Here is a 24,363-nt window from a genome sequence, read left to right as displayed (position 1 = left end):
CCTGGTTCCTGTACAGTCTCCTGCTATTATCTAAACCCAGCACCTCTTCCATCGAGCCTGCACAATTAATACAATTCCAGCCTAAATTGGACAACAAAGCATACACTTTCTGCTAGACAGCACAACAAATTGTAGGAACGTGGTATTATACACACGCACACACAGACCTACAAGAACGCTTTTTAATTTTGCTTACATCCCAGTTAGTTATCAATTTAAACCCTTCTGTGCACCAAGATCCTCATAACCCCACGAGGAACCTGGCATAAATCATAGCCATCACAATCTTATCCAAAGACACGTTTAGGCTTTTAGCAGAGAACTGGAGTGGTGGCATTTATATGGAAAACATTTATCAAAGTTCAAACAAATAATACTCGAAGCAGTATTTATTGCTTTAATATTTTTCAAACATCTCTTTGATAGCGCAGCAAAACCAGTAATTGCTGGATGCAGTTGAGCATCTGAAACAGTCCCAAACCACAGCACTGCCCTGGCACTGTTTTGGGGAGCATGCACACCCAGGAGGTGCTGTCTGCGAGGCAGCCTGCTGTCACCCCAGCAAAGAAACGGTCCCAGCCTATCGCCAAACCCTTGACACTTCCCAGAGCAATTCAACAGTGAGCCAGCACCGCATCCTGTCCCTCAAAAGCCGGTACCCATCTCTTTGAGGGACCTACACAGGGAACAGGACCAGCCAGTCCCCGTGGTTTGCCCCATTTTGAGGCACACCTCCAAGTGAACACAGCCAGGCGGCTCGGTACGCGCTGTGTTTTCACAGACCGACAGTTTTTTCCCTTTGAAACGTTTTGCACACTTGTGGGCAAACTCCAAATGGAGCCGTGAACTTCAGCACGCAATTCTCTCTAAATATATTTCCCCAGAAATAGGCTCCTCGCAGCTGTGCCATTTCAACTGCTGCTGCAACGAAGAGCACGCAGAAAGAGAGAGAGAGGAGGACATGCAATTGCTGAGAAAGTTTCTGCTAACTCATTGCAAAGGAACCTGGTGTTCAGAACCCAGGGAACCACAATAAAACATGTAAACAGGTGACTCTTTGTAGAAACACTACCTTTTTAAATTTATTTTGAATATTTATTTTTTTTTAAAGAGGGTCTTTTAATTCAGTACCTCAGTATTTCATGTACATTTTCTAGGTATGTTCACTTGGTACCTCTGATCCCACACATCCTTCTCTAAAATCCTTCCTTACGGCTGGGGTTTCTAGGTCACTGGAGATGCTCCAGTCTGCTCTAGGAAAATCAGACCCTCAATTTGTAGTGGTAATTTGTGAAAGCTAGCGCAGGCACAACTCATGTGGTTATAGCACTGTGTCCTCTGACTACAACGGAATTAGAGGACATGAAAATAAAAATGCCCCTATTATTTCTAGGTCACTGCAGCTACTAGTGGGTCTTTATCACTTGATGCTGATAAAACAGGTTATCTCGGCAAGCACTGTGACAAAAGGAATTATTACTGTATCATGATAAGTACATGATCTTCTTTAAAAACGTTAGGAGAACTGACGGGATTAAAAATATTCACTGAACATTTTCTGTGCGAACAGTTTTAATTAACTTGTACGATCATAGTTTGATATTAATTTTTGTTTTTGCAAGAAGAGTCTGAGTTGAACTGAGGGATCCTTTTTTCTGCTAGCTCCTAACTTGAATGTGAACATGTTCTATTTCCCCCAGTGTTAGAGCGAGGCTTGTCTCCAGTAGCTACACGGCAGCTCACTGGAAGCTCAGCTAGCGATTCAAGATCCAGAGACATGAAGTGTCTTCCACTATATTTAAGCGGATCTGTCTACTGACATGTAAATATATACATTTATGCATGCTCACTCTGTAAGTGCAATGACAAGTTTCCAGAGTACCTGCTAACTAAACTAGCACTGTTTTCACACTTGGAAAAATACCTTTTCTCCTTGTGCCAACAGCTCCCGCTCTATTTTTACACCACACTCGGCAGCAGACAACGTGTACCAGGTGAAGTGTACCAACACCATCCCTTCCAAACGCCGGGGAAGGCTCCAGAAGGCTTTTATTCCAGGAATAAGCTGGGTTACTGTGTCTCAGGTCACCCCCTTACCTGATACAGCCAGGAAGTCATCAATGGAAGTAATGTCATCGACGGCGTCAGTCAGCACGCGGACCTGCCTCTCCCACTGCTCCTTGAAGAGCTCCATGTTTTCCTGAGCCAGCTTGCTTTGGGGTTTAGCAGCCAGAGCCAGTGCGGCATTAATGACCTGCAAAACACCTCTGGATTTTTAAAGCATGTTCTGAACTCGACAGAAAGGTTCTTTGTGTTTATCCAATGAACTCAGCAGCAAACAAAGCAAGTTGAATAAGTTTTCTGGAACTTGATGTTTAAACACAAAAGTGTTTATTCTGATGCTTTCATGCCCAGCTCATACCTGCTCCCGCGTTTATTATGGGCAGTTATTACATGCAAGGACACTTGGCCCGTATTCACACCAGCCAGCTTCACCTTTCTTTAACAGCTCATGTTAAAGAGGTGCAGCTCTCTGAACACGGGTCATGCTGTTACACATTTCACACAGGACGACATTTAGTACATTGGAGGCTGCATTTCCTAAGCTAGGCACTAGAACCTGAGGAAAAAAGGTCAAAATAGGATTAAGTTTACACGGTTTGAAGTAGGAACAATATACAAACACAAAAAATAAGGACAGATTTTATAATTTACCTTCTTTTCTTTAAAATCTTAGTCTGTACCTTGCCAGTAATTCTTACAACAGCTTAGGATTCCTATTATGGCTCTGGAAAAGCTGAATTGGCCAGAAAACAGGAGGTTTTTTTATCTGATGCTCCTCCCAAACCCCCTACAAGTTTTTTTTTCAAACCCTTGGCCTGTAATTTCCTCCGATCCTGTTGATTTTCTGAGCAGAAGAAATGTTACGCACACTGCTGGGCAACAAACTTTTTGCTGTGCTAACTCATCAGGTAAATACCTAAAATAGCCTCCTCACGTGTGGGAAGGAAGCAATCACAAAAGCCTGTTCCTCTTCCAGCATCAGCTCTGGCTCCGCGATGCTTCAGCAAAGTGACCTGGGAACATGCCAGGCACGAGAAAACCTCCAGTCAGACCGACACGACAATCCCAGCCTTGTTTTCAAACACCTGGGTGCTGGAGCTAATTAACTCCTAAGCTCAGCGTGTAATTTTTCTTCTCCACTTTAGGACTGCATTAATTTCACGAAGCCGTTGAACAAAACATGCAAGCACCAGATGTTCCCGCGTTTACAAGATCTACTTTTTCTACCTGCTTCATTTGGAAGTGTCACAAAGCATTTAAAAAAATCCAGAACTCACTAAACGCGGGAATGATGGTGATGTCAAACATGTCATGATGGCACTGAGTGAGTCAGGCAGGAGAAGGAGGCTGATTCACCCGAGGGACGCGAGGAATGGCACTGGCTGAGCGAAACTACCCTGCTCTGCGAGCTGCCAGCCTGCCTCCAGACAGGCTGGGAGCTGGGGTCACACCTTGACACGGGCACGAGGACGGGCTCTGTAACACCGACAAACGTGAGAAATGACCTGCCATGGGCTGCGGTCTGATGGGGAGACCTGCGGGGCTGAAACACACCTTGAAATCCTGGCAATAACGACACCGTCCCTGTGCTGACCGAGCAACGCGTGGGTCTGCTGCTGCTTCCCCTTTCCCCAAATTAAACCATGAATTCTCGCTTTGAGGGTATGCAGCTGTGGGAACCAGGAGTCCCCTTTCAGAAGACTGCTGGGGTGCTGGCTGTTCTGACCAGCCTCACACTGCCCATGGGGTCTGTGGCTCCCAGGTCCTGCAGGCTCTGAAAGAAGCCTTGTGACACCCACAGAAATGAAGTTCAGAACTCTAAAATCAATCAGAAATGGAGTTTTTAGAAAGGGAAGCCCATTCTCTGCTCAAAGCTCCTGTTTCTTCAGTCTAGCCAATGCCATTTCTTGCTCCAGACTCATTTCTGTAATGCACTATCTATCAATGCAAATCGAGATATCCAAATTTTATGAAGATGAATACAAATAACAGGCATTATGCAAACAAAAAGGGTGAGACAGGCAGTGTTCCAGCAGTCTGCTCTGCGCTGTTCTGTAGCTAGTAACCACTACTACAGAGACAGAGATGGTGATACGAGGGCTCGGGACGTTTTATCCTCCTCTCCTGTAGCTACCTTGGCTAATATTGGCCCAGCAAACACACTTTAGGCACTGAGACAGGTCAGCCCTCGTGCTGAAGGAACATATTGCCTCTGTACCTGTGTGCTGTATGTCAGGACAGCAGCAGCTGTCTGAACAATTAATCTTCGTCAACAGCCCCTGTCCAGCCCCAGATGCCCACATTAAGCAACTCCTCATATCTAACACGAGAGCTGTCAGAGAGAGAGGGCTCAGCGAGTGCCCAAATCGCTCAAATAAGGCATCACCCCAAACCCAAATGCAGGAGGCACAAGCTGCACCGCTGTCCTCCAGGCAGGCCGCTTATCCAGCTGGAATAAGATTCTCGTTTTGTACGTGACACCAGAAAAAAATGATGGTCAACTCAAATGCGCCTTAAAAAATCTGCCCAGCAAAACCAGCAGGCAAGACCTGCCTTGCCCACGGACCCCTCCTGTGCTTAGAAAGCAGCCAGCAGTGCCAGAGACAAGGGCAATGCACTGGTGGGGACATCAAAGGCTACTGAGTATCTCTGCAGAGCTAAATACAAAATACAGCTCAGTTCTCACAAACCCACAAAGGTTTGTGGGTTTTGTAGGTGTGCTCCCATGCGTGCTCAGGAGGAAGAGCCCTTTTTATAGCACATATTCCATCTCACGGTCCTGAATCCATTTCTACACATCTAGCATCTTATCTCCATCTGCAAAGCGGTCAAAATGTTCAGTTTTAGCAAGGATGATCACAACCTTCACTCTGTCAAATATGCAAAGCTTAAGCTTTACACAGACAAGTTATCCTGGACATCGCTCACATCTATTTGGGTGAAATATCCCAGGGATTACTGATAAAATCCTAAAAAATATCTATTCAGGTAAATATGCTCTTGCATCATGGCTGGTATCCAGTGACTGATTTGCCAACAGATGCTTAGGAAGGCATGGCAAAAGGACAGAAATACCGGATTATACCTAGTCTGTGGGTATGGTGGGTGGTGAGCACTGTAATTCCTTTATTATCTAAAAATGAACGCTTTGGAGGTAAGGGTTAAAGGATTGACTGAAGTACACTATTGCTCCTCCAAAAACATGAAGCACTGAGCATTTAATTGTAAGAATTAATTTAAGATATGAATAACTTACAGGAAGGATATATATAGTCCAAAAATAGGAAGAACATGGCAAGACTACCTGAAATGTGGCTGTTTCCATGTAAAACATTTGGCAATTGCAGGGACATATTCTGTATCTCAGAGCTCCTCAAAATTCTGCCAGAGCACTGTGATCACAATGACTCACTGAAGTTGTACAAAGCAAAGAATCAAACAGGGACATTTTAAGACTATCCAGAAGGAAATGAAGCATGGCAAGAAAGCACACTATTTTTATCGGTGCTTTGTTTCATGTAGCAATTGCAATGTTCAAGTCAGCCCAGCGCTCGGTAGCGTGGTTCCAGCCAGTTGCTTGGAGCGCCTTTCCTCTGCCTCCAGCACAGCCAGGGCTTGGCAGCTCCTGCCCTGAGATCTGCGAGGCTGGGGATCCAAAAACCTCGCAGCTGATGGCTCAATCTGCACCTCACATCCTCCTGGGAAGAACCTGCCGCCTTCCTCCTCGCTGAAACTAAAGATCGAAGACAAAACCCTTCTGCCCCCCATCTGGAAGAGTGACAGGAAGGCCTGAAGGAAGCTCTTGCACGCTGTGCTTTCCTAGAGAACCCTTCTCAACACTGGGCTGGCACAGCCAGAGGAAGAAACCTCACCTGGCAGAAGGAAATTATTGCCTATTTATTTCGCCTTGCAATCCTCACCTCTTGCCCCTTAATGTCGTCTCGGTGCACACAACACCCAGAAGCCACGTAGCTCCCTGGGTCGGTGGCTGCAGGCACTCATTTCACTGTTGCCTCAGTATTTTTATAGGGACTTTTGATCTTTACAGGGCACTGTTCCTTCTGCACTGGCTTTAGGGTGTTGCTGTCCCACAGCAAGAAGCACCCAGCCACCTCCCCTCTGCTCACTGAACACCTGCTCTGCTCAGTTCAAATATTTGGGATTTTTTTTTTATTTGTTTTGTTTTTAAATAAAGATCTTGGTGCATCAACTTTCTTGTGGCCATTTGGGTAATGAAGTGGAAAAGTAGCTACATGGCCTTCCAATTTAGGGTATTTTACATTTGTAGAAACAAAACCAAACCAACCCTGAAGCAACCCAACAAAAAAACCTGATAAAACGAGGAAGGGGGAACAGAAGCAGAGGGAGCCCAGCCTTCAGTTCGGCACCAAACCAGTTCGTGCCCTGTACCTCCAAAGCTGCCACAGCAGCCGAGCCCAGCTCAGGTGGATGCTAACACCGGTGTTTTTCTGTTAGCTTACTGACAGCTTGTAAAAAGCTGCTCATAACTTGATTTTCCACACCCTAGGTCCCAAAGTTACCTCCAGCATCCACCCTCCTCCTGTCCCCCCCTCTGTTCCTAGTTGCGTTTTGCTCCGAGAAGGAACACGGGCTGTGAGCAGGACATTTCAGTCACTTCCACTTACATCCAACCCCGGGCTCGCATTCGCATGTCCGTGTGTGCTAACCCTCTCTGTACCTCCATACAGCAAAAAGCACTCTGCAGAGACTGATGAGCTGAGATGCCTGGAAGCAAAACACACAGCAGATTGTTTTGCACTTTCGCCAGCTTTAATGGCAGCGACCAGCAAGTGCCTGGATGCTGAGGCACCAAAGGGAAAAGTTTGCTCCTGACTTCCAGTTCTGCGCTCCTGTATATGAGAGGTTCTCTGACCACTTTCCCTTCCTGTGGTTACTTTAGGTGCCTACGCAGAGGATGCTTGCTGCTGTTGGTCACTGACAGGCTTTTACTGGAATAACATGACCTTTTCCAGTCTAGCTTCTGCTGCTGTCAAAGTGATTTTCTATTTATATCCTGTGCATGCATAATTATCCTATCAGTTTCCTGTATAAAGAAAAGCATTTTCTTTTGTAGCTGAAGGCTCGCATTATAATACCAGCCACTGCTGAAGCTGCAAGAATGTTGGAGGCATTTGTCTTGGTGTCCCTTTGTGCTGCTTTGTTCTGTGTTTCACTGACTTGAAGCAATGAAGCTTTGGGAGTTTCAGGGCACGATGTTTTTTCTGGAAGATGTTCTGCTACAGCACTCCCCACATTACACTGTGCCAGTGATGAAGAGACACAGTCCTTACCCACTGACATGCCTCTTACCTCAGAACTGAATCCCTTTCTCCTATCATTGATTCTTTTAATGTACATGCAGAGAATCAGTAACTGCTCAAGCTTCTACTATTATTCCTTGGATGGCCACCCCTGTCCTGTGGTGGTTCTTCACAGGGAGCCTGCACGGCACAGATCTGCACCTAAACGTTAACTTTTCAACAGAAGTTTTCATGCACTTTGGAGCCTCTATGCAGGACTCCTCATATGCTTTTGCATTTTGTTTGTCTGTGGCAGTAGGTGTGATCAGCATATGTAACCATCTGCCTCATCAGAAATCTATACGCAGCAAATTGCTTTTCAAGCTTTTCCAAATTGGAATGTATGGATGTGGAACAGCAGTCATTAAAACAAGACATTAATATGAAAAGAGCCAATTTATTTTTATTATTTTTTTTAATAAAAAATGTAATTTAATGCAAGAATCATCGGAAGCCTGCTTAATCGGTGCCACTCACTGAGTGTGCAGGGTGGGCGAGCTGCACCAACTGCTGCCTGTGCTACAGCAGGCATGGAGCGAGCACGAAAAGCAGAGGTGGAGACGGTGCCTGGTGCCCTGGCGAGGCAGCCTGTGGTGCTCAGAGCCACCCTTGGTGCCCTGCAGCTGAGAAAGCAGGTCCCAAGCACCCGTGCCAGGGAGCTGTGGGTCCACCCTGCTCCTGCAGGCTGCCACCCAGGGGATGTTGGTCCCAGGGGTGCCAGGACCCAGCCTGTTCTGGAAGAAGCAAGCACCCAACCGACAGAAGCTCTATTCCATAATTATTTTCTGAAACTCCCGGTCGCCTACAATTTGGCTAGGAGTCGACAGATGAACTTTACAGAGGCTTTAAAGAATGCGAAAGTCAACAAATAGCTGGTAGAAGCAGCTGCAAGTGACAGCAGACTGTCACATCAAAAGGATGGAGCAATCCTTTCCCTTCAAGAGCTATACTGGGGCATTTTCACTGTTGCTTTCTAAACACCTACAGCTTGTATGATCAGAAAGACTGCTATGGTTAAGCTCTCTTCTCAGACATCTTTAATTCAAAACGCTGTTACAAAACAGCTTTCGCAGGCTCCCAAAGCAAGTACTTCTTGGAAACAGAACTCAGAAGCCAAAGTTGCAAGCAAGGATCCAGGTTTTTGAGTTGAGATAAACAAAATCTTTCACTAATTTACCATTGGCAAGCTCTGTGTTTAGCAAGAAGGCAAAGAAAACTTCCCCCAGCACTCTGCTAGGCAAATGGAAGCACAGGCAACTATTCCAAGTATTTCGCAGCAGTACTTTTCCATTTCCACTACGAAAACATCTTAAATGTTTAAAAAACAAAATGCTTAGCTGTAATGATCGAGGTCTTTTGTTCCTTCCTCCTGACACACCGCAGACACACCTAGCAAGGCACACGGATGCAGGAAGGCAGGTAAACCCTGGGGGATGCTGGAAAAAAGTCCTTTCACTTCCACAAGCAGATTTTCAGCAACACATGCCTTCACAAACAGAACTCGGGCTGGCTTCCAAGCCAAAGCTTCACAGAGCAGCACCAGTGCCCCCCGAGCGCTGCGTGATTTCTCCCCTGCACGCCCAGCCTGGCAGAAGCGACCCAGCGGGCTGCTGCAGAGCACGCAGCTCGTCCTAACAGCCCTTCCCGGGCCATCAGAGGAGGCTCTAAATGCTATATTTAGCCTCCAACTTTGCATTTGATTCCCTGCTAATTGGCTGGGGACTCGCAAACAGCAAGGATGATGTTACTCACACGGCTTTTCTGGAGGAAACAACGATTTGCAGCAAGCCACACGATCCCAATTTAACTGCTTGCCGGTGCAGTGACTTTTCAGACCATTTTCTGCACTTTTTTGCTCAAAGAATTAAATTTCAAATCTGAGAACGTCTGAGCCCTTAGGTGACAGGGGCAATGAATGAATTCTCGTCTGTACCAACAAAACTTCCAAGCTTTGCCTAAAGAAACAGTTTGAAGTGTTGCACATTCCTTACTCCTGCTGCCAGCTCTGGAAGGCTAGTTACGGCAAGGGACTGACTAACTGCTCTGCCCGAGATACAGCTTTTATAATTAACTCTACAGATTGATTTCTGCAGAAATCATTCTTTAACCAGGAGTTCCCTACTCCCAGAATGGCCTCTACACTGCTAAGCTATTTAAGAGGTTACCTGGGAACTTAATCAAGCGCATTAAATTTCAGTTTCATCCTTTCCACCAGAGCAATGCCCTGAATTAAATTTCTTACATCGTACCTCCACGTGATATTGATATATTTGCTTGAGTTTCAGAGTGTATTGTAATTACTGATTGACTTGACTCATTCTGAATGCAGCATCTTTCTGGAAAAATACCATCTAAGCAAAAAAAAAAAAAATGTAGATAATATTGGAGTAAATTTGTATTTTATGCCTAATTCACATGTTTGTAACCTATAGAGATCCAAGAACAAGCTGTGCTTCTTGTCAGGAATAAACTGCTAAATAAGCATATAATTGCCTTTAAAAAAAGCACCTCACTAAGCTGTGTAACTAGAAGCATTTAGAGATTATACAGAATGATCAGAGTTTGGGGGTGATCAGCAACACTCAGTGAGGACAAGTGTGCTGCATCGCTCACGCTGGCATTGGACAAACTCCTGTACTGTTAAGAGAAAACACAGATGCCATTTGTAAAACAGTTTAAACAAGTGCCCCTAATTATCTCAGGATTCACAACACGTTTAAATACTCCTAGAGCATTAAACTATCTATTGGAGAACACATAATGTAACATAAAAGCGTTCTTTCAAGTACTAGGAACATCTATAGTGTCATTTACTGATCTCTTGGTGACTACCCTAAAATCAAGGCAGACTGCACTGTGGAGCAGCAGAACTGAAGGCTTGGAAACTCAGCCATGGAACTTACATAAGCCCAAACCCATCAGTTCTAACCTTCCTCACCCGTTTATAGATAATCAAAGCTTCCAACACATGCTACATGTGTTAGCACAATCCCTGAAAACAAAGGTTAACAACTGCACTTCAGTCTTTGTGACTACTGACTGTAGTTGATTATTTCATGTTGACTTGATTTTGTCTAGCCTGGTTAGTTTCTTTAGGAAAGAGCAAGCCCTCATACCAAGTATGATGACTTTGACTTTTAAAAACCTATTTCTTACACATGCTTAATTCCAGCTCTAAAAATTGGGACCTTTACTTTTAACAAGCCATATATACCACCTGCCCTGGATGTGGGAGGATGGTAACAGCACAGCTGATGCGCCGGTCCCAGGGTCTGATCCAGGAGTGCAAACCACACAAGTCCACCCCAGGACAATAAAAGGTCTCCTGGATAGTATTTAATGTTTTATGTTTAGGTGCTGATCTTCACCTATTTAATAACACTGCTACTAGAAAGTAATAGGAAAAATTAAACTGGTCCTCCTCCTACGTGCACCTACCTATAGGTCGGTGTACATATCTCACTTCCTTTAGACTGATTTCAAATATATATATCTATGGGAGAACTTGAATAAACTCCAAATAATTCTGAGATGATGAACCTTATTTTCATTAAATGACATTTGACAACTTTTGAGTACGTATTTTCCGTTAGCATCCAGTTACCAACAGCAGCTAATTTGTGTGTTTTAGACCTGAACTTCCTGATGCTTTTAAAGACGTAATCGCAAGAACTGACAGCACTCCGCAGTCTTCAGGGGTTCATTCAAGTATCTAGTTGTTGACATTTAAAACATCAGTAGTATCAAAATGAAAGAGGATAGCCTAGTTCTTATATAAACCTAATTTCCTTCGTGCCATTAAGAAGTTATTAATTAAAGGATAGTCTCAGCCAGGTTCAAACTCTTCATGCATAGCCAGCTTCCTCTGATCCTAGTCTATCAGGAAGGTTTTTTTGACATATTTACAATCTACTCAGGAAAAAAAAAAAGCCATTCATCTTATAGCATATATCAGAGCAGAGGTAGTGTCTTCACAACACATCTTCCCACAACATGAACGTGCAGAGTAAATCACTGAAGCTTCACTGGGTTGCTGTCTCGGAGGTTACCAGAATACTCAGGCACAAGGAAGTTACAGTTATTATGTGAAGAAGAGCCGAAGATTCATTCTCATCACTAATGACTTTCTGTCAAGTAGTTCTAGATTTCTAAGTTTTGATGCATTTGATTTACTACCCGCGTTAAGGAAAACACCAAGTTCTGCAGGCAGACAGGTCCGTAAAGGTACACCAAAGGCCAGCACTGTGTACGGCGCAGGCCCACTCGCCCAAACAACCTGGGTGAGCCGCGTGCTCTTTGTTACCTGGGGACACAGGGCCTCGAGCTGGCTGGCTGACATGCGGACCAACTTCACACCTTCTTCGTTATTCGAGATGGAGCAGGCCAGGTTAGCAACCTGTGTCAGGGGAAAAGAAAACAGAACTGTTAGAACTGATTGTTACTTTCCTCTACAGGAAACTTTTCACCCACCCCAACAGTGACCACTAAAATGCAAAGTGCCCACATCGATTCAGTTGTAACAAATTTTGAAATCACTAATGACATTTGCTCTGTCTCGAGCCATAAAACATCAGGTCATAAAACCATAGCCATACAAAGAGGACAGAGATCTGTGTTACCACCCTTTCAGCAAAGTTCTCACCAGTAAAACAGACAAGAGCGTCACTGGCAGCACTTGAAGTCACAGTTAAAATGCCCACTCCAATTCAGGAGTGAGACAGCAGCAATCACACAATTAAAAAAACAAACCTGCTCCAGTGCACCTCGGGATTAAAACTGATGCTTGTAACTATATGGAAACTCAATTTTTCTTAAAAGATTTCTACACCCTGCTGCGCGTGAACCCTGCAGATAGGCACACCAAGCAATTCACGTGTGCAAGCGGTGCCGAGGTGCTGCAAAGCTCAGGCTTTGTGCAGCATCAGCAGAATGGTGCACGTCAGCTACAGGATACCGGTGTTTGAACACACTGCTTTAAACTACTTGATGCACTTCTTATTTAGTCAAAGGCTGCAGAATCAGAGAGGTGTTCCTCCAGCCCTCCATTTGTGCTGTGCTTCAAACAAAGGCACGTGCTGGTACAGGTGATTTGAAGAGCCATCCACAATCCCCTAAAATCAGAATAGCATCTCGTGATGCTACAGCTTTACTCCAAAACCTTGACCTGCTGCACAGCAGCATCCCTAAGTAGGGCATCTTGAAACAGAGGACCTTTTGTTAACAACTGCCTTTTAAGAGTACACAGGATGGGGACAGCACAGACTTTTTTGGTAATTGGAGATGTTCCTCATATTGGAGCTACTCTCAGGGGAAGGAAGTCTGAACTAAGTTACGTTTCGTGGCTGACAGGTGAATGACAAGCATGTTATTCTGAGCCATTTGAAGACAGAGCTGTAAAAATAGTACGAAGTGAACTGAGATGAACACTGAGTACTGTCCTTTCAGAGACAGAGCAACCTGCAAAAGAAAACAGTAAATGTGTTGTAGAAGCCCCACTGTAAACCAGCAGATGCTCGCCAGCACCAGTGAACCAGATTTCTCCACGTCCTTCTCTCCATAACCTGGGAAAATTCCATCCTCCCTCTAATTAAACCATCCTGTGCGTTCGTATTCAAGTTGCTTTGAAGTAGTATCGGCAGCTACAGCGTATGCTTTCCCCCCTCCCCAAGTTGTTCCCTTTACAGCAGATGTTCCCACACGGAATACATTACTGTCCCACCAACCACATGCCAACATGCCTGCACACTCTTTCATCAATTCCGTTATTAATTTTGGGACCACGGCAAGTTCCCATCGTGAGGCACGCAGCATCCTCCTCCCCCCAGAGCCAAATCAAGTTACAGAGGATGTAAAACTGTCAGCTGTCAAGACGAGAGGTAGGTTTCCAGCGCTGAACGACTCAGTAAACAGATGCAGTGGCATATATTTGGATGAAAACAAACTGAAGTTGAGAGAAAGACTATGCAGCATCAACACGCGGCACGCGGAACTCGGCCAGCTTTCAGATATCCGTGCTTTACTTCCCAACTTTCTTTTCCACCAGCCTGCAGAGAAAAGACCTCCATATCTCTAGGTGAAGCTGCTGCAAGTCTTGAGCTCATTGCAAGGTTGTGCAGCTTGCGCCCAGCTCACCAAAGGCTCTTTTGCCTCTCCTCCGTTGGCACGTTTGCTGCAGCCCCACACCCTGCTCCCCTCTGCAGGGCATGACCACCGACAAGCAAACAGTAACAACTCGTCAGGAAGGGATTTTATTTTGAACAAGAGGGGTTTTGTCTTCTAGATTTGCTGTATCTTAAATCCCCAGCTCACAGCGAGCTGCAGTATATTAAGCTTTTGTTTAGAGGCTCAAAAATAAAGAGACAATAAGATGCCATGATTTAAAAGTCAAATAAAGATTTTGTTGTTGTTTTAAGCACAGGTCATATTTTGGAGAAATACCAGTTTGCCAATACTTTTTATGGTCCATATTTTCACGTCATTTCTGCCTCCCCGGCAGCAGTTACAGTTTCTAGAAGTGAGAAGAACACAAAGCCCTATTGACTAGGGGCTGAATAAAAGCTACATTGAGGCACTACAAAATCAGCCTCTCCGCTATCTGGAGATGTTGTGCTCTCTCTCAAGCCAAGTGTGATGAATCAAGCACAGAGAATCCTCGCTCTGTCTGAATACAGAGAGGCAAAGAAGTTGGTAATTGAGTGTCCCCGCCATGGTACTATGAAATTTTGCTTTTTTGCACAGTCATTTTTGTACAGTCATTTTTCTCCTGAATACCTCACTGATGGCAATTCTTCTTTAGAAACTGCCCGACTGGGACTGCCAACCTTCATGAAAGAAGTGTGTGTGCTTCCGTGACTGAGCTTCTTTGGCAGTTTAAAACAATCCAGTTGCTGGCTGCCACATCCCATCCTACTTCTGTGCCTCCAAATCTCAACACTTCATTTCAGCATGCTAGTCCAAGAGAAAGCTATTCGCTCTGGCAGATTAGCTTCCCTGCCAGATTAGCACGCAAACGTCCCAGCAAACCATTTGCTGAACACCAGACCAAATGCAAGGAGGTGGGGATGACTTCAGAGCGCAATGGACTGAGCCCTACGTCCACAGCAACGCGGCGCTTACTGCACCCAGGGGCAGACGCTTTCAATCTGTTGAAAGAACTCAAACCTCTTAAAATTCAAACATTAAATGCTATTTCAAATTATTAATCAAGTTGCAAATGACATTACAATTACATCTTTTAAATCGTCGTTAACTATCAGGTGCTCTATGGCTTGAATCCTGAAAGGGCACGTACCAGCTGCAGCGGGTGGCTCTACGATTAAGAAATTGAATTTTAAGAGTATCCGAAAGCACAGTTCATCAATAACTCCTGTGTGATGTTTGACAAACAGCTTCAAACTCCCTGTCAGAGGAAAGGATAAGGAACTCCCAGCCAGTTATCTGGCACGTGCACATAATACATAGAGTTTTGCAGCCCAGATGAAGATCAAATGTGACTAAATTTGTTCTAAAGCATGCAGAGCACCTGGAGATCACATATATTTCTTTCAAATAAAACAGAGCACCTCAAGCAAACAGAAGTTCCCTTTAAATCAAATGGAAATGAAATAGTTTTTCCATCTCGCCAACAACGTAGCTGACTGTCATAGTAAGTGGTCAGATTTGATTTAGAAAGAACACTTGTGCTTGAGAGCAAAATAGCAATTGAATTCCCGCTGCATTTGTTCATTCTTACCATTCAATATCATCAAGCCCCTTTACATAAGCACTGCTGGCACAGGCATCAAAGGAGACAAAAAAAAAAAAAAAAATTGCAAATAATGTAATCAGCCATAATGACCAATTTCTTGAAAGAAGTTAAAAATACATAGGGAGATGAGGACGGGCTGGAGAAGTGAGAGCGAGGCGGCTCAGATACCTCTTGCAGCACAGACAGACCAAATTAAAAGCCTCTTTTTGATGCAGTACGAAGACTCTAACAGTGGAGTACACAGCCACCTCCCAGACTGCCTCACATACCCTAAAGGGCCGGACAGACCCCACACAGCTGCAGTTTGGATGGATGAGCTTCAGCCCAGCCCAAGGACAAAGGCGCCGGGCAGCAGCAGGACGCACGCGGGCACAGCCACGACAGTGCCGCTCCTTGCTACAAACTACGTTAAGGAATCGTGCCGAGTGAAACCCCAAGCTGGATGAACTGATCTGCTTCTGGAACTCAGATGTGATTGTTATTAGCAATGACACGGGAGCACTGTGAGACAAGGGACGCCTTTGGAGGCGGCACTGGTCAACCAATTCCTCCCAGCGGCAGGCCCGTGCAAAGGGTCAGCCAGAAGTCATTAGCAACAAGATATGTTTCCAAAATTAAAAAATAGAGAAAAATCACGCCATCTGTCACAGAGATCCCATCTTCAATTCTAGTTAGTTTTCTGCAGAATTTTCTATTTTTAATCATGAAGAGTCCTGGTATTTTTACAGCAATTTTTTCCTCCATTAGCAACAATTTGCCAGCCCACGTGTGTGGTGCCGGCTGTTCTAGACAATTGCCTCCTCTGACATTAGGAAGGTTTCACCTTTTTCACCTGAAGTTCTTTTATTTATTTATTTTTTTACCTTAAAGTCTGTTCTGATGCCAGTTAAGGAGCTGTGTCTTCCAGCAACACAAAGACTCCAGCAGCCTCACCTCCACGAGCTTGGGATCATCGCCAACCTTCTCAATTACACTCTAGGAAATTTTGAAGAAACACAGCCGCAGCTTTGCAGCAGTTAAACTGCCTCTGCACTGGACATCCTAGCTTAGGGAGAGGGGTTACTTTATACAGGACTGTTTATTAAAGTCTTAACAAAATGTTTTTTCAATAAAAGACAAAAAGCGCAAGAGAAAAAAGGAACCATAACCTAACACATTAACTCTTCTTTTTTTTTTTTTTCCTCCCCAAGGATTTTGAAGGCTGATACTGAAAACTTGCATTACAATTTTTGCGTTGTGCATGTGGACTGACTTCAAAGCAGCAGCACCGAGCTTCTCCTTGCTTACAGGTCGTATTTTCAGCACAACTTCTTCAGCAAGCCAAACGCACCACGTGCTCTGTAGTGGGTGCTGCATGCAACCAGCCAGCAAGCGTAGCCCCCAGAAGGCTCTGTAGTGTTTGCTGTTCCATAATTTACTTCAAATTGGCAGAGCCTGCCCCAGCCACACGGCACCGTTATAAATAAGGGTTATATATGGCTATGCAGGAGACACTAATTGAATTTAAGAGTCTGACTACTCTTGCTTTGAAGCCACAGTTGAAAAAATACCATTGCAGAGTTTTCAGAGTCTTCCTATGGAAAAAACATTTCACATCAACCAGTATCCTGTCGCAAGCGATGCCCACAAACCCCAAGCAAAAATAACACAAAAGCCGTGTTCCTTTATGCACAGGTGATTCAGGAATTTCAGTAATGTGGAAACAAAGCTTTCAAAAAGTGTCCTTTCACTTTTTAATTTCTGATTAAACTTCAAAATTTCTGTTTTTTTTTTTTTTTTTTTTTTTTAACTACAGTTTCTCTGGGAATCCAAATTCCTGCTTTTACAAGCTAAAATTGCCCACTTTAGATGATTAAAAAAAAAAAAAAAGACAAGCAGCCATCAGATACTTTCCTCTTGAGGACCTGCCACAGAAAAGTATATCAGATGCTCACAGATTACATGTGCTGTAGCTGAAATTTTTTTCCTCCCCCATGTTAAGAAAACAGTGCAATGCAGGATGGTCAGAGCCCAGAAATTCATTTAACTGCAGGAACAACTGTTCTGGCAAATGTGGCAACTGTGTACTTCCAGAAGAGATGTGTAAATTATGCAATTTCCACCTATCTTGGAAATAAAGGCTTTTATTATTCAGCAAGTCCCTATATTTATTAATTTGTTTATGTACCACAATATTCAGGATGATTCAAGATAAATGCAAGCATTCTAACGCCCAGCCCTACAAGGTACTGCGTGAGTGAGCTTGCCCTCTACCTACAGCTCTGCGAGTGCCCCAGTTTTGCAGAGGCACGGCCAATTAGGAATTAGGCAGAGCAGCTCCACTGCTGGTGTGTGCGGAGGGATGGCAGCGAGGACGTCCGTCCAGGTCCGCAGGGACTTGGAGCAAGTCACCAGGAGTCATGCTGTCAAGTGCTCCCTGATTTTATATGACTTAAGTAGTTGCAAGTGGCTGCAGCTCCGTAGCAGGTGCCTTGCAAGAGATTGTTGTGGGCACCAGTATCCTAGTGTATTAACTTAAAATAGTAAAGGCTTTAAATAAAACAAGCCACATGCATAGAAAAACTCCAGACGTAAAGCACCGTGGGGAACGATGGACTAAAACTGAGATAAGGGCTATTTCTAGAGTGCTGCAAACTCATGATTACTCTCGCGCAGAAGACGATAGCAATTTCAATATCAAGTTTTGTTATAAACACATGGTTGGGAAATTTAACCTAGACGGAACAAAACTGGCAAGCAAACTGTTTTCCTTTTTCATTCAACAGTTCACAGGCAATGAGGAATGGGGGTTGTGAACAACGAGCAATGGTTGTGCTGTGAACTTTCTGCTCTCCATAATTTTGAAGCATCCACGTTATATTTTCACAGCAACCTTGCTCTTGAGATAAAATCTCAAAACTTACATACTGTAAGCTGTGTCTGGGTGTATAAAGATCTAGTTAATGAAGAAAGCATCCCATTTGGCTCTCAACCCAGATGAGCTGTCTACAACTGCCTCACCAGCTATCCAGTGCTGTCCTGTGAAAGCCCTGTTCAACACTGGTGAGCATCTTCCATACCACAAGAAAACATCTTTCTCCAACAGTCAATCTCACATGTTGCCAAAGCTGCACAGAAAAAGGCACTTTTTCATGTAGTTCTGGAAATAAAGTGGTTTTGCATCATGACAAACTGAACAGGGCTCCATTAACAGAGCAGCTAGCACAGAAGGGAGAGCGCTTCTCCCTTTCTTGCAATTCCCATTTGCAATCAAAGAGGGTGGAAGAGGTGTGCAAAGAGGTGTGTATCTGCAGCATAAAACACGCAGTAGGAATGTGCTAACTGTACAGAAATATCTTTATTCACATCCTGGTAGATTATCTTTTCTACTGACCTGACCTATAGAGCAGAGCTGGTAAAGGAGAACCAGTGTATGACGTGGGCACCGTGCCCCTCAGAGCTGCAGCTGGAGCAGCAGATGTAACGATTGGCACGGGAGCTATTCCTTCCTCAAACAAACAAGCTAAAGTGATAAAATGTTGTTATAAGCACAAAACACATTAGTTACACAAGCTGATCTGAGCTACCATGACAGAAATCACACCACTGGTATGTAGCGCGGATCTGATCCTAAGCAATAGCAAATCCTCACCTCGGATGCCTCTTAGCAACACAGATGTTTTTCTGTAAAATCAAACCATTTCTAATAGTGCTATCTGGACACTACCCGGATAAGTATCTTTATCCGAAAAAGCCTCTGTGTTTATGAAACTGGAGATCTTTCCTATCTCGCTTTGCTTATCGCTCAGCATGCTGTGTTATCATATTACCGAAGGTTTCCAGCTTGATACCTATCGTTAGCTGTTTAAACCAGTTTTTGGTGATTCAGCCACCTGCTCGTGGCAAATTTAATGGGAATTATAAATACATTATGCTCTTGACGAAGGTGACAAAATACTAAGAGGAATGAGCTCTACACAGACTTCAGGCAACTCCTTGATGGCACTACATGACTAATAGTCCAATATTGCTAATGAGTAAGATGATGAAAATCCAGTATTGCATCAAGGTTTTTAATATATTAAGAATTAAAACATTTATGCCACATCTATAAATATTGTACCCAAAAAGCTATTTTAAAACGCTGTTCAAAATCCAAAGACTCAAATATCTGGATAAGAAAGCAGTCCAGGACTCCAGTGCTTTCTACCTACCTCTGAAGCCATCACACCAACAGCACCCATGCTCAGCCATGCTTACATTTCCTGACAGCTTTTAGGGAATTCCCCTGCCCTACCAAATGCTGTTTCCAAAGGAAGAAGGAAGAGAGGAAATACACAGCTGCTTCTAGCAGGGTAAAAGGACATTAACACAGTTTTCCAGACCCTAACATCACTCACCTCCAATTTCTACGCCCTTGGCCCAAGAGGTTAAGGGCCAAGCCCCTCACTCTCAGCAATCACACGGATAATGTAACGACTGTCCCTGGGGAAAAGGAACAGCAGAAATACCTCTCCTCCAGGGAGCAGTAGCTAACCGGGGTGATTTTCAAACAGAAGAACATGTATCCAAAACGCAGTCACTGTCCAGATACATGAGGGTTTAACTTCTTCAATCACTTCACCCCTCCATTAGTTTCACTGTTAGATTGATTACTTTGCTTCTTGTATGTGTATTTGTGATAGAATCTAGATAGAAAAATTATGCTGAAGTCTCTTATTATTCTTTCTTCCAGATTTCTTCCTACTGGATTTTCAATCTCCACCACCATTCCTCAAGCCCTATCATAGGTAATTTGGTGTAGCATGGAACATGGGCTGAAAAAAAAAACCCTTACAAAACCAAAAGTCACCCTATTAAAGGTCACTTCATTTTATTTATGTATACTGGATTAAACTTGTACACGCAGTTTTGTTGGAAAATTAACTTTTTTTTTTTTTGCTGAGGCTTTCCTACTTTACTGATTATGAATGTGTATAAGGAAAGCATGTTTTATGAGTAAAACTTAATTTATTTATGAATTAGTTGACTAATCAAATGAACTTGCAAGGGAAGTGCATCGGTTCTTGAAGAGTGTCAGATTTTAGAGGGCATATTAGAGTTATGCTGGTCATTTACTGAAGACATTTGTTTTAAATTGCTGCCAAGGTTATCCATAGACAAATTAGAGAAAACGTGCTTGTTCTTTGGAAGAGCTATTTTGCTGTGTGTCTTAAAACGGGAAATTACTCTCAAGTCGAACCAACTCTGCCTCTCCTCTCCAGACCACAGCACAAGGACATTTCTCTTGCAATACACACTTATCTTCAAAATAAAAGCAAGATGATGACAAACTTCAGTTTGCAGATTTTCTCCCCCCCTGTAAATTAGCTCACTGAAGAGGAAAAACAGGAGCTCAGACACCATGGTAATGACTGATAATGAGCCTAGCCTGGTAAATGCCAAGCTTTGAGACTAATATACCCCAAAATTCAGAAAAGCATTTCACATCAGTGTTTGATTTGGGTGTCAAGGGCTGTGCACTTTTCTCCCAACACTTGTTTGTCTTTCAGTATTGATACATACCTCTAATGGCAAGCATGAAGAAAGGATATTTAAAGAATGAGCAAAGCCAGTCCCCTCCCGCCTCCAAAGATGCTGGTTTTATACACTTTATATAGCTTTGGAAATCAGTTAAAAAACAGACAACAAATTATAATCCTATGAGCCCAGATTTATGTCTAGACCTGCTAGTCCTGTGCTTCATTTTTAATAAGTGTGCACAATGTCCAAACTTTAACCTTTCTACCTTTAGTAGAAAGATAACTGGCCACACCGAGGCAAGTTGCATCTCATGACCACAGGATAGGCAAACCTCAGTTTTTCAAAACCTTTGTGTCTCAAGCCATTCTCCAGGTGCCCAAAGCTAGCTGTTATTTTAAACCCCAAGCTATGCTTTACCCACTTCAGATTTTTTAAAAGCCTTTCACATGAAGAGAAGAAAAAAAAATACAACATGAAAAACAAAAAACCAACCCCGCAGCTGTTAGGCTCCCTGAAGAACATACAGGCTGCAAGTATGAACAAATCAGGGTTAAAAAAAAAAAAAAAAAAAAAAAAAGACACAAAAAAACGTTGTAAGTGTGCAAGGCTTTGGGCTTTTGGAGCATGGTATTTTTAGACTGAGGTCTGAAGAATTATTCCAGAGTACTGGGCTAGACAGTTAGGGCAACAGAAGGGGAAAATGTCAGCATGAGAGGCTATGGATAGCTTACGGAGTTAAAAGTGCCCAAATGTGATTCTTTCCAAGCAAATAAATTTGCAGTCTGCATCTGTTCATGGGTTTTCACTGGAGATGAGAAAATCATCTCTCTGTATGCAAAATACAACCCAATGCATTAAAAAAGGCATCAGATAAATTAAAGTAATTGGGAAAAAAATGATGCTTATGAAATATCATTGAGAGCGTTCACCTCCCTGCTCTTATCAAAGTTTCTCCAAGAGAGATTTAAGAATAAAATTCAAGTCAGGAAAAACATCTGACACAGGGTACTGGACTCATTCCTGTACAAGATTATTCTCTATTTTCAAGAAGCTACAAACTCTCCTTTTCCAAAATACTCTTCAGCAAGCAGCTATTGTGAGCTTTTACCTGCACTCTGTCCTCAGCTGTCTTTTCACTACCTAATTTCTTAAGGTCTGAAAAAACTTTTAAATTAAGATTACACACTACAGGGACAAATCAAAATCTAATTTTTATTTTTTCTAGAGCATTCAATAGTGTAGCAAAATGTTTCTTCTCTGACATTTATGGCTTTCTCACTTTTCTGAGAATAGCCAGAAGTGCCATTACAGCGGCTACAGCGAGCGGCAGGGAGGCGGTTTGTACATAAGCACACTTCAAAGACTGGGATGAGTGAAAAGTCAGCACCGTGCTAAGTGACAACACTGAAAAACAAGCACCGCGTTTCAGGACAGTCTAGTTTCTAGGATGAAAAATTTAATTTAAGGACATATCTTTCCTCAAGAGCAAAGTTACAGGTTGGAGAGCCACGGCTGCTTCACCCACCACCAGAAAACCCACCAGAACAGAAGTAGACACTTTACAATCAGTAAATTAGGAAGACTTTCAGAGTTCACAAGTAAATTTACCTCTCTCTCTTGCACTGGTTCCCAAAGTGGTATCTCTTCCATTATTCTCATCTCCTGCATTTAAATTGGCTTCTCTATCCCCGAATCAGACTCGGGAAGAGTGCTAGCTAGTTAATGGGCTGTTAGTGCAATTCTGAAAGCTATCTTGGAAATATATTATTCATCTGATCTCACTATTTCACCATTTCTCAGTTTTCAAAAAACAGGATAAGGGGGCTGTTATTTAACCACAAGAGAAGAATTAAATGGAAGCTCGTTTGGATACGGCTTTGGCAAGGCTCATCTAAAAGATACAGACCCAGAGGGCAAAGCAGGCTGCTGGGGTCATTACTTACGTTGGCTGAATTTGTCTGCCTGGCCTTTAGGAACTACAAAAGCTAGGCAGTGGTTTGCTGCCAAGAAGGGAAGATTTTAAAAATAAAAATACCCCAACCGCATGCCTGGATATCTTTGTAGCTGCTTGGAGGGCCCATGAACACCTCTACAGTGCAGGAGCAAGAGCTCCCCATGCTAACCCAGGGCAGAGCCAGCTCTGTTTAGGCGATACCTGCAACAGTTTAGTGACAAAAATAAAATAAAACCAAGTCCCCTCTAGTGCCTGGTTCACCAGGAACACAGCACTGGCTCCTCCAGGTCCCAGGACGGAGCACTGGGTACCACAATCGAGCTGCAAAACTTTTAATTAATTCAGCTGGGAATCCTCCAAGTTCCCTCTTGCAGCCTGCATCTCTGATGCACATTTCTTCCCTTTTCCTAGTATTAAAGGAAAGGGCACATTCTGTTCTGCGTCTAAAACACAGGAGCCTGTCAGTCACGGCGTGCTACACACCACCACCCGGTGCTGCACTGCAGCTGTTTTGTCACATTTGATGCCCTGAGTCACCCAGCAGCGCTTCGGAGGGTAGGTACGGGAAACTCCCCAGCACACTTATCTTCCCCTGAAAACAGGTGGAAGCAATCACTCCTAACCTCACCACGTGGAACGTCTCCTCTTCTGCTCTTACACAACCTTTGTTGTTTCTCTGGACACCTGCAGTTGGGTTTTCTGCCCAAGAGCAGACTGGTAGGGGAAGTCGCCAACAGCCCTCTCCGTTCTGGCAGAGACATGCAGAGATGCTGCAAGTGCATCCCTTCCCACCCCGACGTGCCTTCCTTCACCGTGAATTTGACACCAGATGACTCCGCAGCCGCTCTCTATCCCCCTGAGAGAGGGGCTCGCCAGGAGTACTATTCCCCTCCTAGGCTAAGCAGCAATATTAATCCAGCTACATTCACGGAAGAGGCTCATAAGTCACCCAAGTCATGCTACTCTGTAGTTACAGTTACATTTTAGACAGCAAAAGCAATAAGCAAGCCTTCAAAAAATTGTTTCAGAAGCACATCATTTCAGCAGAACCTTTTGCTATCAGTCAGAAATATTGTTTAACACATATTTCCACAGGAGCAGCCCTTCTTGAAAGGCAGGCTGTTTGCCTGAATAGAGGTTCTGTAAAATCCATTTGCAGTTTGGCATTTTGCACGCAAGGTAAGGTCAGTAAAAACCGTCCTTGCACGCCAATGCCTAGAGCTACCCACTGCTTTCCAGAAGCCACACGTAACGTGAGCGGGCAGGGAGCGAGGGGAAGGGTGCAGCAGGGCACCTGCTCCTCTGCCTCTGCTGATAAATGTCTTGTGTGGGTGCTGTGCATCCCTTGAAGAGGTGCATCTACAGCAGAAGACGCACAAATTAGCTTTGTAACATAAGAGGGGAGGCTTTAGGCAGAGCCCCCTGCAAAGCGTTCCCACCCCCTGACACGGGACGGCCGCCTCTGCGCTGTGGTGCCCTCCCCCTGCTGCTCTGCCAAACAACCAAAAGCCATGAGTCTGTTTAGGATTAAATAACTTTGAAACTACCTGAGGATGGCATTTACACTGAAACATGTCAGGCCAACCAAGAAGAACTGAGAACTTCAAAAAAAAATGAAGATATTCCTGACCTCCCCAGCAGCCCTGAAGAGCTGGATTAGCTCCGTGTACCCAAGACTATGGGACAGTTCCATGCACTGTGCTCAGCGCCCCTAAGGCTTCAAAAAGGAGCAAAAATACAACAAGAGGAGTCAGAGACTATGCTTACTGATAGTA

At 44.0% G+C, this 24,363-nt stretch overlaps 1 protein-coding gene across 1 annotated transcript in view; it reads right to left on the bottom strand.

Annotated features, from left to right (window-relative positions):
- CTNNA1 (catenin alpha 1) overlaps positions 1-24,363 on the bottom strand; it is a 112,367-nt gene that overhangs the window by 20,545 nt on the left and 67,459 nt on the right. Inside the window, exons 10-11 of the mRNA XM_084295530.1 lie at positions 11,689-11,781; positions 2,098-2,254 (exon numbers count right to left, since the gene is read on the bottom strand). Of these exons, the coding sequence (XP_084151656.1) occupies positions 2,098-2,254; positions 11,689-11,781 (250 nt within the window). The remainder of the gene's footprint in view (positions 1-2,097; positions 2,255-11,688; positions 11,782-24,363) is intronic.

The sequence above is a fragment of the Netta rufina genome (genome assembly GCF_964035555.1).
Source record: "Netta rufina genome assembly, chromosome: 14".
Classification (NCBI taxonomy): domain Eukaryota; kingdom Metazoa; phylum Chordata; class Aves; order Anseriformes; family Anatidae; genus Netta; species Netta rufina.
This window is presented reverse-complemented; position numbering and strand designations above follow the sequence as displayed.